Here is a 23,273-nt window from a genome sequence, read left to right on the forward strand (position 1 = left end):
GTGAGACATGTGAAGAGGAACGTGCATGCCTCAGGTAGCTGCTGTGCTCCCCGTATGAAGGCGCTGACCGATGCACCTTGGGATTTGGGGAAGCTTTGAGCTGCAGCTAAAAGAGAACATGACTGGGCGTCTTCAACTGTGTGCACACAGATGAGCCTCTTGGATAGAGGGAGGCCCAGGGCTGGTTTTGTCACCAGCCTTCACCTGCCTCTTCCTGCCAGGAGAGCTAGAACACCAGCATGTACTGAGCCACTTTTATCATTTACCTGGAAGAACAATGCCAAGATCTGATCTCTCTGCCACTGGAAAGCACTCCAATTACCTGCTTTTTGGTTTTTGTTTGTTTGGTTGGTTTGGTTTTTTTGTTTTGTTTTGTTTTGTTTTGTTTTGAGACAGGGTGTAGCCTTGGCTGTCCTAAACTCACTTTGTAAACGAAGCTGGTCTTGAATTCACAGAGATCTGCCTGCCTTTGCCTCCCTGAGTGCTGGGATTACAGGCATGCACCACCACACCCAGCTACCATCTGGAATTTTTAAAAAGCTTTGCTTTCCTGTTGCTGTGATAAACACTATGACCAAAAGCAACATGAGGAGGAAGGGGTTTATTTCAGCTTACAACGTATGCTTATGTATATATGTATATATACATACATATATAGAAATATAGAAATATGTATGTATATATGCATATATGCATACATACATGACCAGGCCTACCTGCCTAGGGATGACACTGCCCACTGTGGGCTGGGGCCTCCTGTATCAACTGACCATCAAAAAAACGTCTCACAAACCAATGGGATGGAAAGAAGTCTTCCACTGAGGCCACCTCCTCCCAAGTGTGTCAAGCTGACCACCACCAGTCTCCCAGCTCTTTACCCATAAAGCAGGTTAACAACAATACACACACCCTAGAGTGGCCTAGAGGACTGGAAATCAATTCACACTGTGAGTGCAAGGCATGGATGGGCCTCAGACACATTGAGCTGAGTGAAAGAATTCAGAAATTAGAACACATATGGTGTGATTCCGCTTATATGGAATCCTGGAATAACAGTAGATGCCTCCTGAGAGAAAGATGCAATTAGATCATGGGGCTGGTGAGACTGCTAGTGGACAAAGTGCTTGTCACACAAGCCTGGAGACTTGAGTTTGATCCTCAGAACCCACATAAAGGTAGAAGGACAGAATCCAGGACAGAATCCATTCCATAAGGATGTCATCAATGCAAGAATAATAAATTTTAAAAGCATAAGAAAACCTTCAGGGTGGCAGGAATGTACTTTGTCTTGGTGGGGTAGTTTGCATGGCTGTGTGCCCCAGTCAAAACTCATTAAGCCGTATGTTCGAACTGGTACATTTTACTGTACACAAATTATAATCCAAGAAAGAAAAGTGATGTCATTGCTGCCCTAGCTTGTATGAGCACATGCCATTATACTCAGCCGTGATGGAATCACATTCTGAATGCATGCCTATAGCAAAGCACAGAGCTTAAAATGTCCACGCCTGGTGTAGGGAAGGTGTTCGTTAGCTATGTCATCATCGACTTGTGTGTGACTCACTGGATAGAAGCAACGACCCAGGGCTAAGTGTGTTGTGGTCCCTGCCCAGTCTCTAGCATCTAATGCACACAGAGTTTTAGCTCAACAGGGCAATGCACATAAGCTGAGAGAGCGGGGGCGGAGAGGGGGGCTCCTGTGGTGGCCTTGGGCTCCTCCAGAGCTCACGAGGGCTCATTACTCCTCCAATGTCTTCTTAAGCCTCTTCGCCCAGGTGCGAGGCTCCACCTTACCTCACCCATGTGCGTTCTCCCTAGAGCTTCACCCCATGCCGTGGTCTGGGGTCTCCCGTCCATGGTGAAGGCACCTCACTTACTTAACGTTTACACCCGTGAGCAGAGAGATAAAGAGAAACTCCATTGGGTTTGGAGCTCATAGGGGAAGAAAGATGAGGTCCCAGCATGGAGAGGGGACGTGAAAGAGATTCCCCCACCTCTAACCCAGAGGCTGTCTCCAATTGGCAACTCCTCGCGAAAGAAAAGTTAGTTTTCTCTGATGGAGGCTCCATTAATATATAAACCACACTTAAGGTCAGGCCTCATGCCCAACACAAAATCAACTCAATAGTATCTTCATAGATTTTATTTATTTATTTATTTATTTGTCTCATAATGCTTTGTTTGCGTATTTTTTTAAAAAAATCTTTTGCTTATCTATTATGGTTTGGAGTTTTGTGGGGTTTTATGGGTTTTGTGTGTTTTTTGTGTTTTTTAAAATACTGTGTGATGTTTTTTTTGTTTGTTTGTTTTACTTTGCTATTATTGTTTTAATTTCCCTGTTTGTTTTCTAAAGAGAGGGAGGGAAAGAGGCTTGTGGGTGGAGGGAGGGGGAGGTGGGGAAGATCTACCAGGAGATGAAAAGAGAGGAGACTGTGCTTAGAATATATTGTGTGAAAGAAAATTTATTTTAACTAAAAAATGACAAAGCTTAAAAGACAAAGAAATAGGTGCTCTGGGTATCAAGACAGCTTTCTGCCACTCTAAGAAGCCAGGGGACATGGTTCACCTAAGAGGGACCCTGAGAGCTACACTGAGCTGCCAGATCCTTGTGAGGGGAGTACATGCCTCACGTGGTACCCCTGTAGGGATACCCCTACTCACAGGCCTCCATGGTGGCCTCTTCCAAGAGGAAAGCTGCCATCCATCCCAGAGAAAAGGGAGGAGGAGAGTGGAACCCCAGTCACCACGTGCGGGATAAGTTCAAGGAGCCACGGAGGTTTGGCTTTAGTATCTGGGGACTACATTGCTATCTTCGACGCTTGCAGGGCTTTGGTGTAGATGATATGAGACCAGGAAATGGAATTTTAGAAAGTCACGTTTAACTGTATCTAAGTAAGTCTTGCTAGTCCTTACACCAGGCTGGGCCTCATATTGACAAGTATCAACCCACAGCTTCTAGGGAGTATTCCTGTCATTGTCTTTCATAGAGGAAAATTCTAGAACAGAGGGGTCAAGAGGCTTGCCCAGGAAGGGTAGAGGCTGGGCTTGAATTCCAGCCACCTCCCCCCCCCACCCCCCACCTGGGGCACACTCAACTTCAAGGTTACTCTCCCACTTCTAACAAGTCAAAGTTTAGAGCTGTCTAGGGGCCAGCTGGTTCCCTCAAAACTACTCAGCCTTTTCCTGTGGGGTACCCTCATTCAAGAGGAGACCGTGTCCCTCTGGGGAGGCTCGGAGAAGGCAAGGCTAAAATGCAAAGCGTCTGTGGTGTAGGACTACTCTGCCTCTGGGATCCCTTCCAGCTGTGAGACTGAAGCAGTTTTATTTTAGAACATTCTGCCAACCGAGTTATTAACAAAGCTGTTGGCTCCCACTCCAAAGTGCAACTCTGTTTCCTCTGACTCACACAGACAGAAATACTTGAAGATGGTGCCTAAGGAGAGATGGTTCAGTAAGCACTGAGCCTAAGCAAACGTTCCTCCCCTCTGCTGCCGCCAGTGAGTGGACAGGAGGCTCCTGGTCCCTGAGGTTGAGCATTAACTGAAGTGAAGATACTGGTTATAAAGATTAAAAACCTAGGCTGGATCAGGTTCTCAGGCCTTTGGATGGCCCGTGCTTACAGGAAACAGTAATGTTTATGTAGCACATCAACAGAGGGGGTAGTCATGACACAGGCAAACAGCCCCTGGATTAGGCCTTGGGTAACCCCAAACCCTGCCAAGATGTTCCAGAAAGCTCTCAGCTCCCTAGTCAAGGCCTACACTCTAGAACTCTGAAGAATAATGTGACTGAGAGAATTCAGACAGCATTCCTTCAGCCTGCAGAGAATAGGCCAAAGGAAATAGCCAAGTGATGGGGTCGCGCACCCCAGGCCTCCCCAATAAAGACCCATCTGTCACCCATGGAGAACATGGCCCCAGGAGCATCTCACCTGAGGAGAACCACGCTGTCAGACAGGAAGGCACCGATGGTGACATCTGAGGACAAGAAGTCACAGACTCAGAACCTCGTGGAAACCAGCCCCAGCTGCCCTGTGGCACAGCGCCACAGTGACAGAGGCCCACCCAGCCTTGTGGTCAGGGAGCCTTCCTACTGCTGCTGTCTGCCTGCGTAATGACTTCAGAAGAATTGCAGCCACATTGTCCTAAGTGGCAGCCAACCACGTGTGGCGGCTGAGGCCCGGAAAAGGAGTTGGGTATGTAAAGTACAGAGCAGATTTTGAAGACCTGATTTTTAAAAATTAACTCATTAATAACTTTTATATCAGTTATTCACTAAAATGATAAAATGTTGGCTAAATTGGTCCATACTTCATCAAAATTAATTTCATCTTGTTTGTGTATATTGTTCTGTAGTTTTGGCACATACTATTATATATACATATCAATAATTATCTAAGAAGATATTATTTTGTTGGTGTGTATAAATTAATTGTAATCTCTGTTCGGTTGATAACTTTTTAGTGATTTAAAAACAGATCTTTTGCCAAGAATTTGGGTTTTCTTGGCAAGATTTTGTATAAAGGAGTTTTGTGTTGTTTTTTTTTTTTTAATCTTAGCTGAAGCAGTTAAAAGCCAGCCACCAGGCAAACGCTCCCGTTCCACTGTGACAATAACACCCGCTAACTAAGCCCCTGACCTATCTTATCTCACACACATATCTTCATTTTTCTGGCATGGTTTGGAGAAAAACCACTTACCGGGATAGCCATTTCCATCCATGTCAATGCCTCCCGATATGGACTGCCCAAACATCCGCAGGCTTGGGTTTATCTGCCTCCCAGACAGTCTCTGCAACAGACGATAGAAAAGTGAAATCGCAGGAGGGCAGGTGGGACCTAGGGCTGCTGGGATCTAGCTCAGTCCAGGGCACTGGGTCTGAAGTTGTCAAAAGAAAAGAAGCTGTGTTGGGAGAACGTGGCCAGAGGTCTGCAGTAGGCACGTGAAGATCACACACTTCCTTGCTATTGCTTGCCTCCTCCGCAAGGTGTCATCACGTAAAGATTTGCCTGAGTTTGGTGCCAATAAAATGTCTATTGGGCTTGAGAGATGGCTCAGAGGTTAGGAGCTCTGCCTGCTCTTCCAGAGGTCCTGAGTTCAATTCCCAGCAACCACATGGTGCCTCACAACCATCTGTAATGTGATCTGATGCCCTCTTCTGGTGTGCAGGTGTACATGCAGGCAGAACACTATACATAATAATAAATAAATGAATCTTTAAAAAAATAAAATAAAATGTCTATTAAAACTTTATTTTTAAAAAACTGTTTTTTAAAACATTTATTTATTTGTGTGTCTGGGTTGCTTAGGTCACAGTACACATGCTGAGGGAAGAAGACAAACTGACAAGTTCTGTCCTTCCACCACATGGAACCTGGGAAGTAGCCTTAGGATGTCAGGGTTGGCAGCAAAGGCCTGTACTCGCTGGACCATCTCACTGGCTCATTGTAGGGTTTTGATACATACAAGATAATTAAAGGCTAGATTCTTTTCCGTGTGTGTGTGTGTGTGTGTGTGTGTGTGTGTGTGTGTGTGTGTGTACCCCCACGTGTGGAGGTTAAGGGACAACCTTGTGTTGATCCTCACATGCTGCCTACCATTTTTGGTTTGGTTTGGTTTGGTTTTTGGTTTTTTTAAGGCAGGGTTTCTCAGTGGTACGGGACTTACCAAGTAGTCTAGTCTGGCTGGCCAACAAGCCCAGAGACCCCACAGTCTCTGCTCCCTTCGCTCTGGAATGACAATCGCATGCCCTCCCCTCTAGCTTTTTATTTTTAATTTCCTTTTAAGCATGGGTCCTGGGGGCCAACCTCAGGGCCCTGCGCCTGCAGGCAAGTGTTTCACTGACGGAGCCATCTCCCTCGCCCTTCACTTCTCTGTTTGCAGGCTGGACCGCTGGGAGCATCCCTTCCTCCTGTTAGCTTAGCACTGACTATTTCGCTTGCCTCCCCTACGAAGGACAGGTCACTAACATATCCAGCTGGAGAGACAGCCATGTGGAAACTTCCCCTCCGGCCAGCCAACTGGGAGGTCTGTAGTGAGCTTCATAGGAATTACGCAGCAGTTCGACCTAGTAAATCTATAACTGCATGGCGCCGAGCCTCCTATAAAGCCTGGGGGGTGGGGGTGGGGGTGGGGGTAGGGGGTGGGATGGGGTAGGGGGGCAGGGGTTGGGATGGGGAGGGGGACCAGCCATTTCTCCTTAAAGGCCTGCCTCAACCCGAGTGTCACACTCCCAACTCCACTACTCTGTCACATTGTACACACCATTAACATCGCCACTACAGAAAGCCGAGTTCAAGACTACTTGTTAGGTCTGGGGCACCTGGTGAAGCGCTTGACTTGAGAACACAGGAACCTGAGATTTGGCTCCAGCAGCCACATAAAAAGCCAGGTATGATGGATGTGCAACCCCAGTGCTGGGGAACCAGGGACAGGGGCACCTCGGAGGCTCACTGGCTGACTTGGTCCTCCTTAATCAGTGAACTACAGAGAGACCCTGAGACAAAGGCTGTGGACAGTGTTGCCGAGAATGACACCTTAATTGTGTTCTAGCTTCATACACACGTGCCCACGTGCATGTACACGTTAAAAAAAAATTACAGGGCTGGAGAAACGTCCAACGGTTAGAGCGCACTGCTTTTACAGAGGTTCTGTAACTGCAGTTCCAGGTGATTCAACACCCTCTTCTGCCTCGTCCGCCTCTACACGCACTGCACATGCCCTACACACACACACACACACACACATACACACACACACACACACACACAAATGCACATAATTAAAAACAAAAATAATAGCCGGGAGTGTACATGACTTTAATCCCAGCACTCGGAAGGCAGAGGCAGGTGGATCGCTGTGAGTTCAAGGCTAGCCTGGTTTATAAAGCAGGTCCAGGACAGCCAAGGCTACACAGAGAAACTCTGTCTCAAAAAAAAAAAAAAAAACAAAAAAAAAAAAAACAAAAAAAAAAACCCAACAACAAAATAAATAAATAAAATAATAATAATAATAAATAAAAATAAAATAATAAGATACTTTTAATGAAACACTACTTGTCACACAGACAGTCCTCACCCCACCAAAGCCATCCATCCACGTTTGCGCAGCACAGTTCCCTTCAAAGACACTAAACTTCTTGAGCCCGAGAGTCTGATTTCCTGAGATCTGATCTGTTCCCACTTTCTTCCATCTACATTGTCCTAGTTAGCTCTTTGCTGCTGTGATAAAATACACTGTCCAAAAAGCAAGCTGGGGAGGAAAGCCTTTATTTCCATTTACAGATTTTGGTCGACTATCAAGGGAAATCAATGCAGGAACTCAAGGCAGAAACTTGAAGCAGAGACCTTGGAGGACCACTGCTTACCTACTTGCTCCCTCTGGCTTGTTCAGCTTGCTTTCCTCATACAGACCAGGCCCACCTATGAGGGGACGGCACCACCAAGAGTGGGTTGAGCCTTTATACAGACCAGGCCCACCTATGAGGGGATGGCACTGCCCACAGTGGGCTCAGCCTTTATACAGACCAGGCCCACTTATGAGGGGATGGAACCATTCACAGTGGGCTGAGCCTTTATATAGAGCAGGCCCACCTATGAGGGGACGGCACTGCCCAGAGTGGGTTGAGCCTTTATACAGACCAGGCCCACCTATGAGGGGATGGCACTGCCCACAGTGGGCTGAGCCTTTATACAGACCAGGCCCACCTATGAGAAGATGGCACTGACCACAATGGGCTCAGCCTTCATACAGACCAGGCCCACTTATGAGGGGATGGCACCATTCACAGTGGGCTGAGCCTTTATACAGACCAGGCCCACCTATGAGGGGATGGCACCGCCTACAGTGGGCTGAACCTTCCTACATTAACTAGCAACTTAGAAAATGACACAGGGACATACCTATAGGCCAGTCTACTGGAGGCAGTTCTTCAGGTGAGGTTCCCTCCTTCCAGGAGATGACTCTAGGTTTGTGTCAAGTTAACACCTAAAACTACAACCCACAGGCTCTTCGTGGACGACAAGAGACACACTTTATCTCCATGTAGTGTAGTGAAGGCGACAACAGAACCACGGTCACGGACATCCAGGGGCTCACACTGCCTTTCGTTTTTTCATACTTGCCTTCACTGAGTCATACTGTGGGGAAGCCCTGTTGGAGCCAGGGGGAGTGTTCACAGGCTCTACTGCTGGAAATAGGATGTCCCCCGCCCTTAGCAGCTGATAACTACAAGGACCTGTCCCAGAGATGATCTAAGAGGCATCCGACAGGAAATGTGTGAGCATCAAAGGGCAGCTCAGAGCCCTGTAGGCAGCGCTGTAGAAACACTGCTTGTTAACAGGCTCAGCCACACATCCCACATGGCTCTGTCTAAACAAATGGGTGTGTGTGTGTGTGTCTGAGTGAAAGGCACACACTTTGAAGCTGCACATCTCAGTTCTGGAAGCCAAGAACATCAGAAGGAGCTTGCTATGGGTTTTCATTCTTGGGCACACTGTGGCTGGGACTTGGGGGAGAGTGAGGGGTGGTCCATTTGGGGGGTGGTGATGCAGGCTTAAGTTATCCACTGACATCTGCAGGCCATTATGCTATAAAGCCAGGAAGATAAGTCTGCGCGGTGCTAATAACTCTAAATGGAAACCAGGAACTGTGGGAAACCTCCGCTCGACCAGGTTTATACGCAGCGTCTGTTAGGGCAAGGGAAAGATCACAGGGGCCGCCACGACATGCCCAGGGGGCTCTGAGATTGAGAAAGGCATCTAAGGATCTTAAAATCAACACTTTTCATGGTAACCTCGAGGAGGCGGCATGAGTTAAAGAGTAACGTGGGAGGCATCCAGGCTCTGATCTCACAATTTCTCCAGCAGAAATAATACTAGCTGGGGCCAAAGAAAAGCGATCCTGTTGTCTAGATTCGTTTCTGATTTCTTCCTCCAGCTCGCGCACACAATGCCTGCTCTGTCCAGGACCCCAGGCCTGGAAGAACCTGTCGTTAATGGATTGTTTTTCTCTTTTAAATCATTGGCCTTATCATATACATATTAGCAAGCTTAGGAAAGTATAGTCATAGCCGTTTCTCTCCTTCTCCTTCTCTCGCCACCCTTTTATTTAAAGAGCCCTCAACCATTTCTCTCTGTGTAAGCCGAGCAGGGCAAGGGTGTGTGCTGACAAAGGCGCCATTTCCAGCTGCCGATCACAGCTTCCTACTAGAGGCTCCACACTAACCACAAATGTGCACTGCAGACTTCTGCAAGGATTCCGCCCAGCAACCAAACAAAACACTGGAAAGCCATGCCAGAGGGGAGGCAGGGGTTCCTGCAGGTGGCCCTCTGTGTGATTAGCTTCCGAGGTCTAGGCACAAGCTTCCAGGAGGATGTGTGCAGAATGACCCTCACCCCACCCACCCCACCCCCCGCCTGAGGATGGGTTCCTTAGATGACTTTCAACTCATCACGGGAGACACAGCATCCCTGACCCAAACCATACAGACCCCACTCTGGGTTTCAACCTTCTAATGAAGTTGGCTGAATCGCTTAAAGTTTACTGTTTCCATGGTTACTTGTATCTGATGACAAGGGAGCAGTCTGTGTTGGATGGATGCACCCTGTCAAGTATGTGTACTTCGAGACAACACAAGTCCCCATATCTAAGTTTTCCCATGGAACTTCCTCATTCAGGCCTTTTTCTAAACTGCAGTTGAGAAAGGTGGCTACTTGGGGAAAATTCAATACCCTCTGTGGGGCTCATCCAAAAGCCAATGGCTAATAAGTGCACCCATCTCAAAGAGCTGTCATGAGGACTCAGTAAAGAAATGACAGGCTCTCTGAAATAGTTCTTCCTCCTCGCCAAACACCTCCAGAAGCATCTTTCTTAGTCGGGGTCAAGCACTGACTAGGCAGAAGGGGCAGAGAGAGAGCCTCCCGCCCAGAAGCAGCGAGCCTCAACTTCTAGCTCACATTTGCTGCAAGGACAGTTATAACTGTGGACACTGTGACTCCTGGGCTACGCTCAGTTACTGAAGACCATGAGGACCCAACTTTAAATTCTTGGGGGCCACATAGAAAGCCAGGCGTGCCATGTGAGCCTGGGTGGAGATGTGGACAGGAAGATTGCTGGGCCTCGATGGACACCAAACTAGCTGCAGTTGTCTCAAGGGGATGAGGCAGATGATGACAGAGCAGGGACTCATGACACCTTCCTCTGGCCTCTGTGTGTTCCACACATGTGCACATACTCCAAACACACATACTACACACTCATACACACACACACATTCACACATGTATACACACACACAAATAATGAAAGGGAAAGACATTGTAATCTTATTTACACATGTCTCTTAAAATACAAACTTTGTCTCACATGGCCTGGGCAAGCAGAACAAGACTGAGATGACCCCTGATCAGTGCCACTCTGCACGGGTGGTGCACAGCACTCCTGAGCCAACCCCAGACACCCAGAGGTCCTGGGCGCCCCCAAGAGAAACAAGAAAGTGGTGAGACATGGAAGAGAAAGAGAAACAGAAGGATGTGTGCACAGTGAAGAGAGGCAGGCCTGGAGACTCGAGGGGAGTGAGGAGCAGCTGGTGATACCACCTAAGGCCATGGACAGGTGCTGGCCCGTGCTGCCATTGAGGGCCATGGCTCTGAAGCAGCGGAGCTCTTTTATCACCAAAGGCCAGGCAGACATGCTGATGTCTCAAGTCTGTCCAGAGCTGACCCCACACTTCACCTAGGCATCATGAGAGAGCTGGCCCCTAAGGTGGGAAAGCTGGCCCTGCCCCTTGCCAGCTACAGCATTCAAGAGAGCAGGCCTGGCACATTGCCCAGGAAGCACAGTAGAGCTGGCCCTGCCATTTGTCTGCCATGCATTCATGTGGTCAAGAGAGAGAGATGCCCTCCCTAACCGTTTTGCCCCTCTCCATACGTGGCAGGGGGGAGAGCTGGCCCTGGAGTCATAAGAGCAGGAGAGCTAGCCCCACCCCTAGCTGGCTGTAGCACTGGGGAGAGCAGGCCCTGCCCCTCACCTGGGCACCACAGTAGAGTTAGCTCTGGTGGTGGGGACTAACCACCACTGAGCCATCTCTGAAGGCATGAGAGCTGGAGAGAGGGAGAGCTGGCCATGCACCTCACCCAGGAAGTACAGTAAAGCTGGACCTGGTTCTGGGCTTGCTAGTGAGCTGGTCTTGAGGGCAGGAGAGCTGCTCGGATACCACCCAAGCCCAGGTCCAGGGCTTTCAGTTGGCCCCCATCTACCCTAACTATGAACTGCTAGAGCATGTGACAGGACTGGGCTTGCAGATCCAAAGCTGCAGGATCTCCATGACACAGGGCAACAACAGGGTGTCTGAGAGGAGTCCCCGTGAGGTCCAGTATTGATGGTGTAGCCGAAGCCAGAGGCCTCGAACCAGACCAATGACTCATTGCAACGAACATTTGCAAGTAAAGATGTGTGGACAAAATGGTGTACTGTGGGACACACTACAGCTTCTGCACAAGAGTTTTAAAGGGTGGAGGGCAGATATGAAGGGGCAAGGAGGTACATGGGATCGAGGTGCATGATGTGAAATTCACAAAGAATCAATAGAAAGTTAAATTTAAAAAAATACAAACCTTGGGCTGGAGAGAGTTCAGCCATGAAAGGTCAAATCTATATGTCCAGGTGTGAACAGAAGTGTTCAATTGCAAACATTTGCCGACTGAGAAGTTTTTTTGTTTTATTTCTGGTTTACAAGTGAAGGGTGTTATAGCCCAGACTAGCCTCAAACTAGCTGAGGACGGTCTTACACTTCTGATCTCCCTGCTTCCACCTCCTGAGTGCTGGGATTGCAGACAGGAGACACCGTGCATGGTTTATGGGGGTGCTGAGAATGGCGTGCGTTCTTTTCTGTCACTGACCCACTGGGAGAAAAGACACAAGCCATTCTACACACACCCACAAATATCCTGACCGTGCTTCTGTCCACAGCCTGACTTCCTTTTTTCCCATGGGCTGGGCTTGATACCATCAGCAAGATTGAGTGAGCACTATGCTTATAAGGCAAAAATAAAGAACTTGCCACTTCCACGTTCCCAGGGCCGGGATGTGAAACCGGAGCTTTGATTAGCTCTAGTTTTCGATGCCAAGCCTGACTTCCAGGCCTCCTGTGGATCTCTGTATCCCTGGATCACACTTTAAAACATACCGCAGAGGTCTGGGGATGCGGCTCAGCTGGCAGACTGCTTGCCTAGCGTAAGCGAGGTCCTGGCTCATATTCCTAGCACCATGTAAAATGGAGTACTGTGACACACAGTGATCCCAGCACTTGGGGAGGGCAATCAAGGTGGGAGAATCAGAAGTTGAAGGACATCGTCGACTGCCTAGTAAGTTTGAGACCAGCCTGAGCTACACATAACTCTGTCTAAAAACCAGCGAAATATTAAAAAGAAATGTCATATCACTGGCATAGTACACAGGTGGTTTGATAAAGATGTCAACAAAAAGAGGAAGTTGCGTGGAGAAGCTGTAGGTATCAGGAAGTGGCTCAGCAGGCAAAGGTGCTTGCCGCGAAGCCTGACTACCCTGAGTTCAATGTCTGGGACTCCCGTTGGTGAAACAAAACTGTCTCCTAATGGGGTCCTCTGACCTCCACATATGTAAGAGTGTATACATCACAACCACACATATACACAGTAAAATAAAGAAAGGTTAAAAAGAAATAGTTTTAAATAAATAGCTCTAATCTTATATGAGAATTTTGATATTGGGGCTGGAGAGAGAGAGAGAGAGATCAGCAGTTAAGAGTTGCAGCAGACCGAGGTTCAGTTCCGAGCACCTGCATCTACTTATAACGACCTGTAACTCCAGTTCTGGAGAATCTAGCACCCTCTTCTGACCTCTGAAGGCGCTGCACTCATGTGCACCGCCCCCCCCCCACATATACATACAATTAAAAATAACAACATATCTGATATTTTGTTATCAGATGTTCTTCTCTGTGTCAGATGTACCAGATGTTCTTTTATGGACGCAGGATGCATCCTTGAATGTGGGTAAATTTGGGAGTCTATAGCGATTTTTTTAAGGATTTAATGAACAGTATTAATTAACAGCTTCATTAATAAAAATTATGAGAGGAAGCCCAAGTGTTTTATCCACATTCCCGCAGCATGGTGCATGGTGGAGCCTCCGTGTCTCACACACACACACACACACACACACACACACACACACACACACACACACATCATGGCTCCTCCCACCACTTACCATTGAGTAGTGGGGGACAATCCCATTGGCATCACCATGATAGATATAGACTGCGCCAGCGAAGTCATCCTCCTTAGGTGCACCGACAGCCACATCTGAGGGGGAGACAGCTAGTTAGAAAAGCCATGCGGGGTAAGTCAGTGTGGCTTTCTCCATTCCAAGCACCAAGTCTTGAACTCCCTGACTTTGCAACTGCTCCACCGTTCATTATTAAAGCATTAAACCAGGCAAGCGGTCTCCTAGCACTAGCGGAGTGGGCTGTGATGAAGGCTGGGAGAGTTTACTCCCAAGGAAGGCTCTCTCCTCCTCCTCCTCCTCCTCCTCCTCCTCCTCCTCCTCCTCCGAGGAAAGGACACTTAAAAGAGTCCCAGACGAAGATGACCCATCCTAAGCGCTGTCTGTCAGCGTTCTCCAGACAGTGGTTACTGTGCCAGCGGGAAAGTCAACTTTATTTTAGGTAAGGGAAATGGATAAAGTGGCACCCATTATGCACACACCATCGTTAGTCTCACAAATGACAGCTCCTGGAACGAAGCCTGAATCTTCCTTCCTCTCCTCCCCTGGCTTCTAATAAGCCATATGTCTGTTAATGTGAGATCAAGTGTGAGGGGTACATCTTCCCATGACCTCACGGTGACAGTTCTCTCAATGAATGAAGCCATCTGGGGCCACTGATGCGAAGTATTGATGGGTATCTGGCCTCAGCAGGAGCCACATCCCTGCCCTGCAGAAGTGCCTCCTACTGTCTGTATACTCCACACACAGTGAGGAGAAATGGTACTAAAGAGACCACAGAGAGAAGCCAAAAGGCTGGGGGTGGGCTGGGGTGGGGGGTGGGGTCCATGGTCCAAGAAGAAATGGACCCTGGGTACCCGCACATACTCAGCCTGCCTGACGTTACTGGGGAAGAAATTATCTAATTCTTTCCTTATTCACGTCCCCCAATAACACAACAGAGCATCCCAGATGCAGAGTCAAACATTCTGAGATGGATAGAAGCCCACGGGCCAGCCCCGGAGGCCGCTGCAAGCACGCAGTGCAGAGCACGGTGCCGATGAGGATGGATTCCGCAGAAGCGTGATGTTCTGCTGCCTGGTCCTCTCTCTGCAAGGGAGCTGCTATGCCTTCTGGGTAAAAATGGGAAATCTAGGAGCCAGTCACAACTACGGGATGGAGTTCGAGCATGGCAAGCTGCTGCACTGGAGAGACCCCTGCACCCCAGAGAGGCCCCACTCACCTGGGAACCCATCATCGTCAAGATCCCCCAGGCTGGCAATGCTCTCCCCAAAGTGTGCGTTATAGGCGCCATCTCCGGTCAGGGTCAACTGCTCCTCAAGGAGTCCCTGGGAAACAGGACAGACTCTTAGGATACAACCATGGACAGGAAACAGCTGGGCAGGACCACAAGAACCCAAACATCTTTCCTCACAGCAAAATGAGGCCCTTCTCCTATTCAGTGAGAGAGTCTGAAAATAGCCTGAGATACATTTTAGAAGAAATGTAATAGCAGGTAGACCAGTTGACTGACTGAACCCCACCTGACCAAATTCAGACAGGCACGCCTGCCCTCTCCTTGTCGCCACGGTGTCTTTCTTCGTAGCCTAACTCTTTCCCCAAAGTTAGCTTTTGTTGTCTTTGAGGCAATGTCTCACTGTGTAGCTCTGGCCAGTCTTTGTGTAGATCAGGCTGGCTTCAAACTCAGAGAGCCTGCTGTGTCTGCCTTTCGAACGCTCAGATTAAAGGCGCTTACCACAACATCCGCTCCAACACTGCTTTAAGGTGCAACACAGCGAGAGACTGTCGTCTTTGCTCCCTTCTGTAATTCCCTACCTGACTTTTTTTTTTTTCTGTCATAAGGAGGCAGTCTCTGAAGGCCTCCTCTCAGGCCAGGTGAGCTGACTGTATTTGTCTAAAACAAATGTATGTGATGGTCCAGGACCAAAGGTCCCAGGACAAGTTCAGGAAGAGATGGTCTCTAGGAGGAAGGGCTACTGCGCATCCACATCCTGTCCAGCGCCTCGCTGAAACCTGTCTTTGCTCTCCTCAGCCTCCCAACCCAGGATGTCAACTTGAGATTACGAAGTCTCCTGCCTTTTCCTCGGGGCTGTCCTTGAACCTTCCTCAAATTTCTAACTCTGGTTGCTGGAGGAGAGGTGAGGGGTAAGGTGGGCCTTAGATTTTGGGTCAGAGACTCCCAGTTTGGTGCCCAGTGCCCCTCGGGGGAGGGTGCAGTGGTATATCTGGCAGCAGGGGCTGTCCAAGAATGCCCCTGGCCCCATGAATCACTGACATACAAATGCCAGGATGTTAGAACACCTGGCACCTGCAGGAGCGAGAATCTTTAACCCTTTCCTGGCATGGAGGCATTTTGGACCTACCATACACCCCCACAGTCCACCGAACCAGGGCCTGTCTTTTGTGGTGACTAAATTTTCTACTACTATAAACAGAATTTGCAGTTTGTAGACAAACAAAAACACATAAAGATGTGATGATTTTGACTGATTGAATCACTGAGACCCCTATCTCAAAACACAAAAGGGTTGTCCCTTGGTGTCTGGGAGTATTGGTGTCAAGACCCCTAGCACACTAAAACTTTAGACACCCAAATCCCTTATATAAAATAGTGCAGTGTTTGCAGAGAAGCTCCGGATGCCCTCCCCTAGCCTTAACCCATGACTAGATCTCACAAAGCCTAATACAATGCAAATGATATGAAATTAGGATTTACACTGCATCATCTAGGGAACGACAGCAAGGAAAAGTTAACCGTGCTCAGTAGGACACAGATGGCCAGCTCTGTAATTCTTCCTGTTAATGTGGTGGGAAAAATCCCAAGTCTTTCTATGCATAGGCACCCATGTACTGTGCAGCTATCTTGTTTAGACCATACGGCACTTCCTGTTTTGTAGAGGAGGAAATGGGAGATCAATTTCAAGCTTCTTGTCCATCCTTTGCGTGGAAGGCTTGGCAAAGTTTAGCTGGAGCTCAGGCCTTCCTAGTCCACCACTGTCTCCACTCCCCTCATAGCGCCGTATAATCACTAGCCAGGTGAGCTATGGCTCAACAGAAATAAGACCGTGGTGTGCAGTGTAGCCATGTGGCAGTGAGCTGCGTTAGATGGGGGGTGGGGGTGTGTATGGTTGAACACTCGCATTCTGCTTTCTCTTTGGTCTCCTGCTTCGCCACCAGCTGTGGGGTGGGGTGTGGGGGTGGGGCTTTGTACCTGTCTCTTCCCTTAATGGTTCTTCAGGGTAAGGGACATTGTGCTTGCAGCACTCGGCCACTTTATCTTGTACTCTATGCTGAACTAGGTAAGGGTCCCGCTACCTCACCCCTCAACCCACATGCACATCTTTCTGTTGGGAGCTCAGGCTCAGTTCAACTGACCTTTTCACTCAATTTCTACTCCTTCCTAAAGATGCCTTTCAGACATCCTATCCTCTGTGTCTCCAGAAAGATGCATACAAACTCTCAGAGAGGTGGGGTAGCCTCCAGATGAAGTCAGCTTGCTGAGGCTCAAAGTCCAGCCTCATTAATTTTGTTGTTGTTGTTCTGTCTTGTTTTTTGAGACAGGGTTTCTCTGTGTAGCCCTGGCTGTCCTGAACTTGCTTTGTAGACCAGGCTGGCCTCGAACTCACAGAGAGCTACCTGCCTCTGCCTCCCAGAGTGCTGTGATAACAGGTGTGCACCACCACGGCCAGCTGCCTCATTACTTTTTAGCTGTGAGATTTGAGACAAGTGAGTTAACCTTTCTGAGCCTTGGTTTATAAAAACAGAGACATTTTACTACCATGTGTATATCCCACTGATCTCACGCATAGGAAGCAGGAAAAGCCACAAACAGCACCCGACAGTCATTGAGAGTCTCCGGGTCCCACACTTGGAAGTGTCACAATGTACACAATTGTCCAGTGATGGGCCATTAAGCCTTTCTGAGCTGGACTCTGGTCTTCATCGCCTCTGGATAGCATGGCCTAGTGAGTGCTTTAGTTCCATGGGATCCACAGTGGGATCCAGTGTGTGCTCACCCCCATGGCTGTACAAATGTCCCTCCCCAATACCCGCTTCCTCATTGTTCCACATTGTACTCACATTTCCGCTGTTGAGGTAGACTGTGACCTGCCCCTCATCTCTGATCTCAGTAAACATAGGGGCCCCCACGAGCAGGTCAGAGAGGCCGTCCATGTTCAGGTCAACTGCGCACAAGGAGGAGCCGAAGTAAGAGCCCATCTGCAACCAAGTCCAGTCACGACAGTGTTCAGAGTCTGTCCTTACAGGCCAAGGCCCTCACCTCATTAGCCCTCTAGCTTAGGGAGCATGTGTCCCGAGTCCCTCAGAAGCTGTGTCGGCTGGGCATCGAGTGACATACCCAAGTCCCACAGACCTCCCAGTCAATAGGAGACCAAAGCTAACCAGCTCCCAGGCCCCCTCTCCTAAAACCTTCTCAGGGGCAGGCGAACGGGCCCGTCCCCAGAGATTGAGACACTATGTTTATATTCGTGCTCCACATACCACACATTTGACAAGGCAAAGTAAGTAGGAGAATGAAATCTCATAACACAAACAGGCAGGAAAATATGAGATGGGGCACATATCCTCCCTGGCCTTACACAGAGTAGGAACCAGGGCACAGGCTGACATGACAGAAGAACATGTAACTCATATGACTGTTGGATACATGGGGGAACAGCTAGTACTGGATCTTTTAAATCTGAGTGTAATCAGTACCTGTTACATTATTCCTGTGTTTGTGTGTGTGTGTGTGTGTGTGTGTGTGTGTGTGTTATGGTGTAGTGTGCATGTTCATGTGTGTGCCTGTTCATGTGAGTGCAGATACATATGTGTGCACGTACACACTTGTGCATGTACATGTGCACATCTCCTCTTCCTCAGTGCTGACGTTACCACTCCCGGCTTTTTCACGTGCATTCTGAGGATCCAAGGACCACACTCAGGGCCTCACACTTGTGCAACAAGAGTCTACCAACGGGAGCCATGTCCTAGCCCCAGTATCTGTTATTTCAGATCCACGGTCTCAAACACAAAAGTCAAAGATCGGGGCTCTTGCCTGGATAAAACCAGTAAAATAAAAAATGAGCAGCTCAAGTGCTTCCGGGAGGTAAGTGGTGTCTGAGCTGTCAGCGTCTACAAGTTGTGGCTGTGAGTGGTGGAGTGGTGGAGACTGCAGCAGCGCGGAGCCCCCAGGCCCAGCTGAAGAAGCAGCTGCACCCAGCTGTGGCGAACATCACCAGGATGCTGCTCCCGGCACACCAGCTTTTTCCATTGCCATGAGAAGATCGAAAGTTTGACTTTAACTACCTGTTCCAAATGCTGACAAGGTGGTCATTTCTTTCTTAGTCTAATTGCTCTGGGATTGGTGGCCCAGGGCTGTAACCCTCAACTACTCAGAAGGTTGAGGAAAGAGCAGCCTCAAGTTCAAGGCAGCCTAGAAAACGTAGCAAGACCCTTCCTCAAAAGTAAAATACCACTGGAGAGATGGCTCAGTGGTCCGGAGTGTACACTGTTCTGCAGAGGTCCTGAGTTCTGGTCCCTGCACCCACATTTAGCAACTTACAATTGCCTATACTTCTAGCTCCCAGGGGGTGGGGGGTATGATGTCACTAGCTTACATGGGTACCTGCACTTATATGCATGCACACACACACATACACACGTACACACACACATGTACACATAGTTTACAATTATAAAACAATAAATCTTTTAAGTAAAAGTTACTAAAGAGCTAAGGATATAGGGCAGTGGTAAGAGAGCTTTGCCTAGAAAGGTCCTAGGCTAATATCCAATGCTGTGATGAATAAGTAAATAAGTAAGTACCATGCATGTCAAACAAAAGTGTGCAAGCTGTGCACTCCCTAAAGGGCTGCAGGTCTGAAAGCTCTTCTAACAAGAGAGAGAGAGAGAGAGAGAGAGAGAGAGAGAGAGAGAGAGAGGGAGAGAGAGAGAATGTACTACTGTGTTTAAATAAATGCTTCACATATAAGGGTCTGGAATTTTCTCTTGCTTGTGAGACTTGGTGGCAGCAGACTTTGGGGAGTTTAAGAGAGGCGAGTGTGCCCCAGTTTACTCCCTGAGTTAACACTGGCCCTGGAGGACTTGGGAATGCTGCTCCGAAACCCAGGCAAGGCCACCAAAGCAAAGCCAGCAGCTGTTCTCCTGGGCTGAGCCCCAGGGGATGACTGGCTTAATCCCAAGGGGCTATTCAGCTTCCTGTCTTCATGGGTGCTCAATCAAAAATCCTTCAGGTTTTAAATGCAGACAAACTTTATCCACTGAGGTAAGTAGATAATACTTTGGAATACATTTTTAGAACGAGAGCTCCCTAACAGGAGATCCTCAGCAGCCTGGAGTGTGTCTGTATTCACATTTGAACCACAAACTCAGCAATGACTCTTGTGTTTACTGTTCGTAAAGTATCAACTCAAAAAAACAGAAGACCGTTTTTTTCTGATTTATTTTTTGTTAATTTTCTTTCTTATTGACAGTGAGCCAGAATATCAGACAATTTGAACCAAAGTGGAGCCAAACAAAAGCAGAAGCAAGTGGGTGGCTTTCTAAGTTGGAGCCTTCCGTTGTCTTTGTAGCCCTGGACAAAAGGGCAAAGTTACAGGCATCCTTTGGAAGCTCAGGGGTCATGTCCTCTCCCTGGGAGATAATGGAGAAGTCAGAGAGCTGAGAATCTCCTCTAACAAGAAGCAGAAGGTGTCAGGGTTAGGACAGAAGGGAAAGGCCTATATCCTGGTTGGATGGATGACAGTGACAAAAGGGCAGCTGGAGATGCCGAGAGAGGACAGTGAAAGCCACAGGGCCGTGCGGTAGAGATGATGTTGGCGTGACTCCAGAGCAGGGCAAAGGTTTTACAGAGAGGAGCCCTAAAGAAAGGAAAAGGATGGAGTCCTGGGAGATGGCTCAGGAAGTAAAGTACCTGCTGTGCAAGCATGAGTACCTGAGCTGGAGCATCCATAACCCTGGGGCTGAGGGAGCAGAGACGGTGGATCCCTGGCACTCACACTCACTGTGCAGCCAGCCTAACTGAGGGCCTCTCTCAAAAATAAGACAGAGAGTGCCTGAGGAGACATACATGCACATACACATGCATGCTCCCCAGCATGCACATACATGTGCATACACACACACACACACACACACACACACACAAGGATGGGAAGGTGCTGGGGTAAAGTACCTCAACCCCGCAGTCTCTGTATGGAAGAACTTGAATTATCCTATCGTAATGGGGCTGTGCAGACATAACTAGAGCTCTGTGCATTGACTCCTCAGGCAGCCTAGACAAGGGGTCTCAATGGCTGCAGGATTTCCCCTCACAGTGTCCACCCTCCAATCATCTGCCAAACCTGACTCCCTGAGACACAGTTGGAAGCCACTCTCCAAACCAGACCAGGATGATAATAGGACACTCAGAAAGCAGTGTGGGGGGCAGGGTCCAGCTCTGCAACCATCTAAAAGGATGCTCACGCTGCCTAGTGTAGGCACATTGTCCACAGTGGACACAACCATTCTTTTGTGATATGAGAGTCACACCCTACATTTTTGGGGAGGGGTGTCTCTTTTTTTTATATATCACAAATAGTCTGTGGCTATTTCTTTTCTAACTTTAGGGTTGCTTAGAAAACTTGTTTTGCAAATTTTTCACGGTTACTTTCTGATCCTGACATTTTGGGGTTTGGGAAATGTTAAAATAACACATGCCAGCACACTTCCCAGAGCTAAAAGCAAGGCCAAGTTTGTAGGCACATTTGTTTTCATGCAAAGGTTCATGATCACTACATGCTAAGTGTACATATCAAGGTTGTTAAAATCGCAACCATAGGAAAAGAATAACAACTACATGTATGTGAGGTTTTTGGAACTCCAAATATCGTTCATTGATGGAGCAACATGGAGCACTTCCAGGCTGATGTGTAGCAAGATCCAGGCAGGGCAGGAATGAAGCAGGAGCCAGGGGAAGTGGGCCAGGAAGGAACACTTACTGTTTCCCTCTGTGTCAGGGACACTGTGGGCAAAGCCTCCTGGCACCTCCTGCCCACGTTCCATGCATCCCTGAGCTTTGTCCCCGAGCCCACTGAGGTGTCCAGCAGCCTCCAGATGATCCCACAATCCTCCTGGCCTCACCTTTACCCCCACTGCTAAACACCGCTGATATAAGCCACTTGAACCCAGGCAGGATGGGGAGCCCAGGAAAAGGCTGTGGCCGAATCACCAGGCTTAATCTCAGGGTTACCGTGGGACCTTTCGGGGACCAGGGAGGGAGCTGAGCAGGTAGGGTGTCACAGGTAGATAACCCTCTTCCAAGGCGGCCTTCAGAAAATGGCTTTGTGATTATCTGTTTCTCAATGTTCTAAGAAGACACCAAAAAAAGCACTTATGTGCCTGCCCTTGACAGTACCTGATCTTTGTGGGTTACATGCTTGAGACAGCTAGAGAGAGACAAACGTGGAGGGAGGGGAAGTTAGAGGGACAGCATGCTTCATTTGGATGCCAGCGCCCAGACCATGACACCTTTTAAAACAAACCTGTAACTTAGCTATGTACAAACTCATCTGCTGCACGTCTCCTCAAGGAGCATGGACCCTCACACTCTACACACGCTGAAGGGAACAGACTCCCTCATGAACCACACCAAGACTCACCTTTTTTCCTGATGCCTGAAAAATCTTTATTAAGGTCCCCGATCTTCGGTCAGCTCTAAATACATAAACCTGTGGAAGTTAAAAAAAAAGAAAAAAAAAGAAAAAATTCTAGTCAGGATGAAAGATACTCCTCGGCGTCTGCCTGCCATCTCACATGGGTGTGTGTACACTGATTAATGATAACAAAGGTGCAAACAGAACTCTGAGCAACCCTGAAAAGAAAGTGTCCTGCAATCCCGGCATGGAAATGATTCCCCACAGCTCCTGAGCCATGCACAGCGGATGAGGCCATGCATGGACAGGGAAAGACTTCCCAATTAGAGCTAAGCGACTCAACTCTCTGGAGACAGGCAAGTGGTCTCTTTAATTTAACTCTTTCCACCCTGGGAGTTACAGCTGTCGTGGATGTCACAACCTAAGACAGGAGGTGCAGGTGAGCACTGGAGAGAAGCTTCCCAAAATGATTCTACATAGTATTTAGAATGGTGGAATCTGTGTGGATAAACATGGGCTTAGTTTGGGGAAATAAGCAACTAAACACTAAACCAATCTCTTTTTATTTTTTTTTCAGGGCCCCTAGCTCTATGTATGTATCTGTTTTGTTTTGTTTTTTAAAGAGATTTATTGGTTTTATTTTAAGTATATGTGTTTTGCCTGCGTGCGTCAATGTGTACCACATGCACACCTGGTGTGCACAGAGGTCATAAGAAGGCACTGGACCCCCTGGAGCTAGAGTTACAGATAGCTGCGAGCCCCCAGGGGGTGCTGGGGACTGAACTCTGGTTCTCTGCATCAGCAACAAGTGCTCTTCTCTCTCTCCGTGTATGTGTGTGTGTGTGTGTGTGTGTGTGTGTGTGTGTGTGTGTGTGTGCGCGCGCGCGTGCATGTGACATGTATGTGGTTTGTGGGGAGTCCAGAAGAGGGCATCAGATCTCCTGGAGCTGGAGTTACAGGCGGCTGTGAGCAGCTTGACGTGGGTGCTGGGAACCGGACTCTAGTCCTCCATAAGGGTGGCGAGTGTTCTTAGTCAGTGAGGCGTCTCTCCAGCCCCTCTGCTTACATATTATGCAACAATGAGTTAATGAGAACCAGGGCGGAGGGCGTCCTCCTGGGCTGAGGAACAGCATGTTGGGGGGAAGCTCTTGGTGTTCTCACAACAAGGAATGAATATGACCCCAATCATAAAGGTCACGATGAAGGAGTCTGGTGGCCCCACTTCCTCCCCAGACAGCTCTATCACTATTGGGGCTTTCACTCCCACTGTGTAGAGGAAGTCATGTGACTCAGACAGTACTTGACAAAAGTTATTTGAGTTCAACTGCACAATCCCCAACCGCCTCTCTCTCCC

General features: G+C 48.4%; 1 protein-coding gene across 2 annotated transcripts in view; it reads right to left on the minus strand.

The window, feature by feature from the left end:
• Positions 1-23,273, minus strand: part of ITGA9 (integrin subunit alpha 9) — a 316,744-nt gene that overhangs the window by 242,543 nt on the left and 50,928 nt on the right. For both annotated transcript variants that reach the window (XM_084754233.1, XM_084754234.1), the window contains exons 8-13: positions 21,926-21,994; positions 17,346-17,483; positions 14,488-14,593; positions 13,251-13,345; positions 4,700-4,790; positions 3,932-3,977 (exon numbers count right to left, since the gene is read on the minus strand). In XM_084754233.1, coding sequence (XP_084610359.1) covers positions 3,932-3,977; positions 4,700-4,790; positions 13,251-13,345; positions 14,488-14,593; positions 17,346-17,483; positions 21,926-21,994 — 545 coding nt within the window. The remainder of the gene's footprint in view (positions 1-3,931; positions 3,978-4,699; positions 4,791-13,250; positions 13,346-14,487; positions 14,594-17,345; positions 17,484-21,925; positions 21,995-23,273) is intronic.

This window comes from Acomys minous, assembly GCF_964271855.1.
Source record: "Acomys minous genome assembly, chromosome: 13".
Lineage (NCBI taxonomy): Eukaryota > Metazoa > Chordata > Mammalia > Rodentia > Muridae > Acomys > Acomys minous.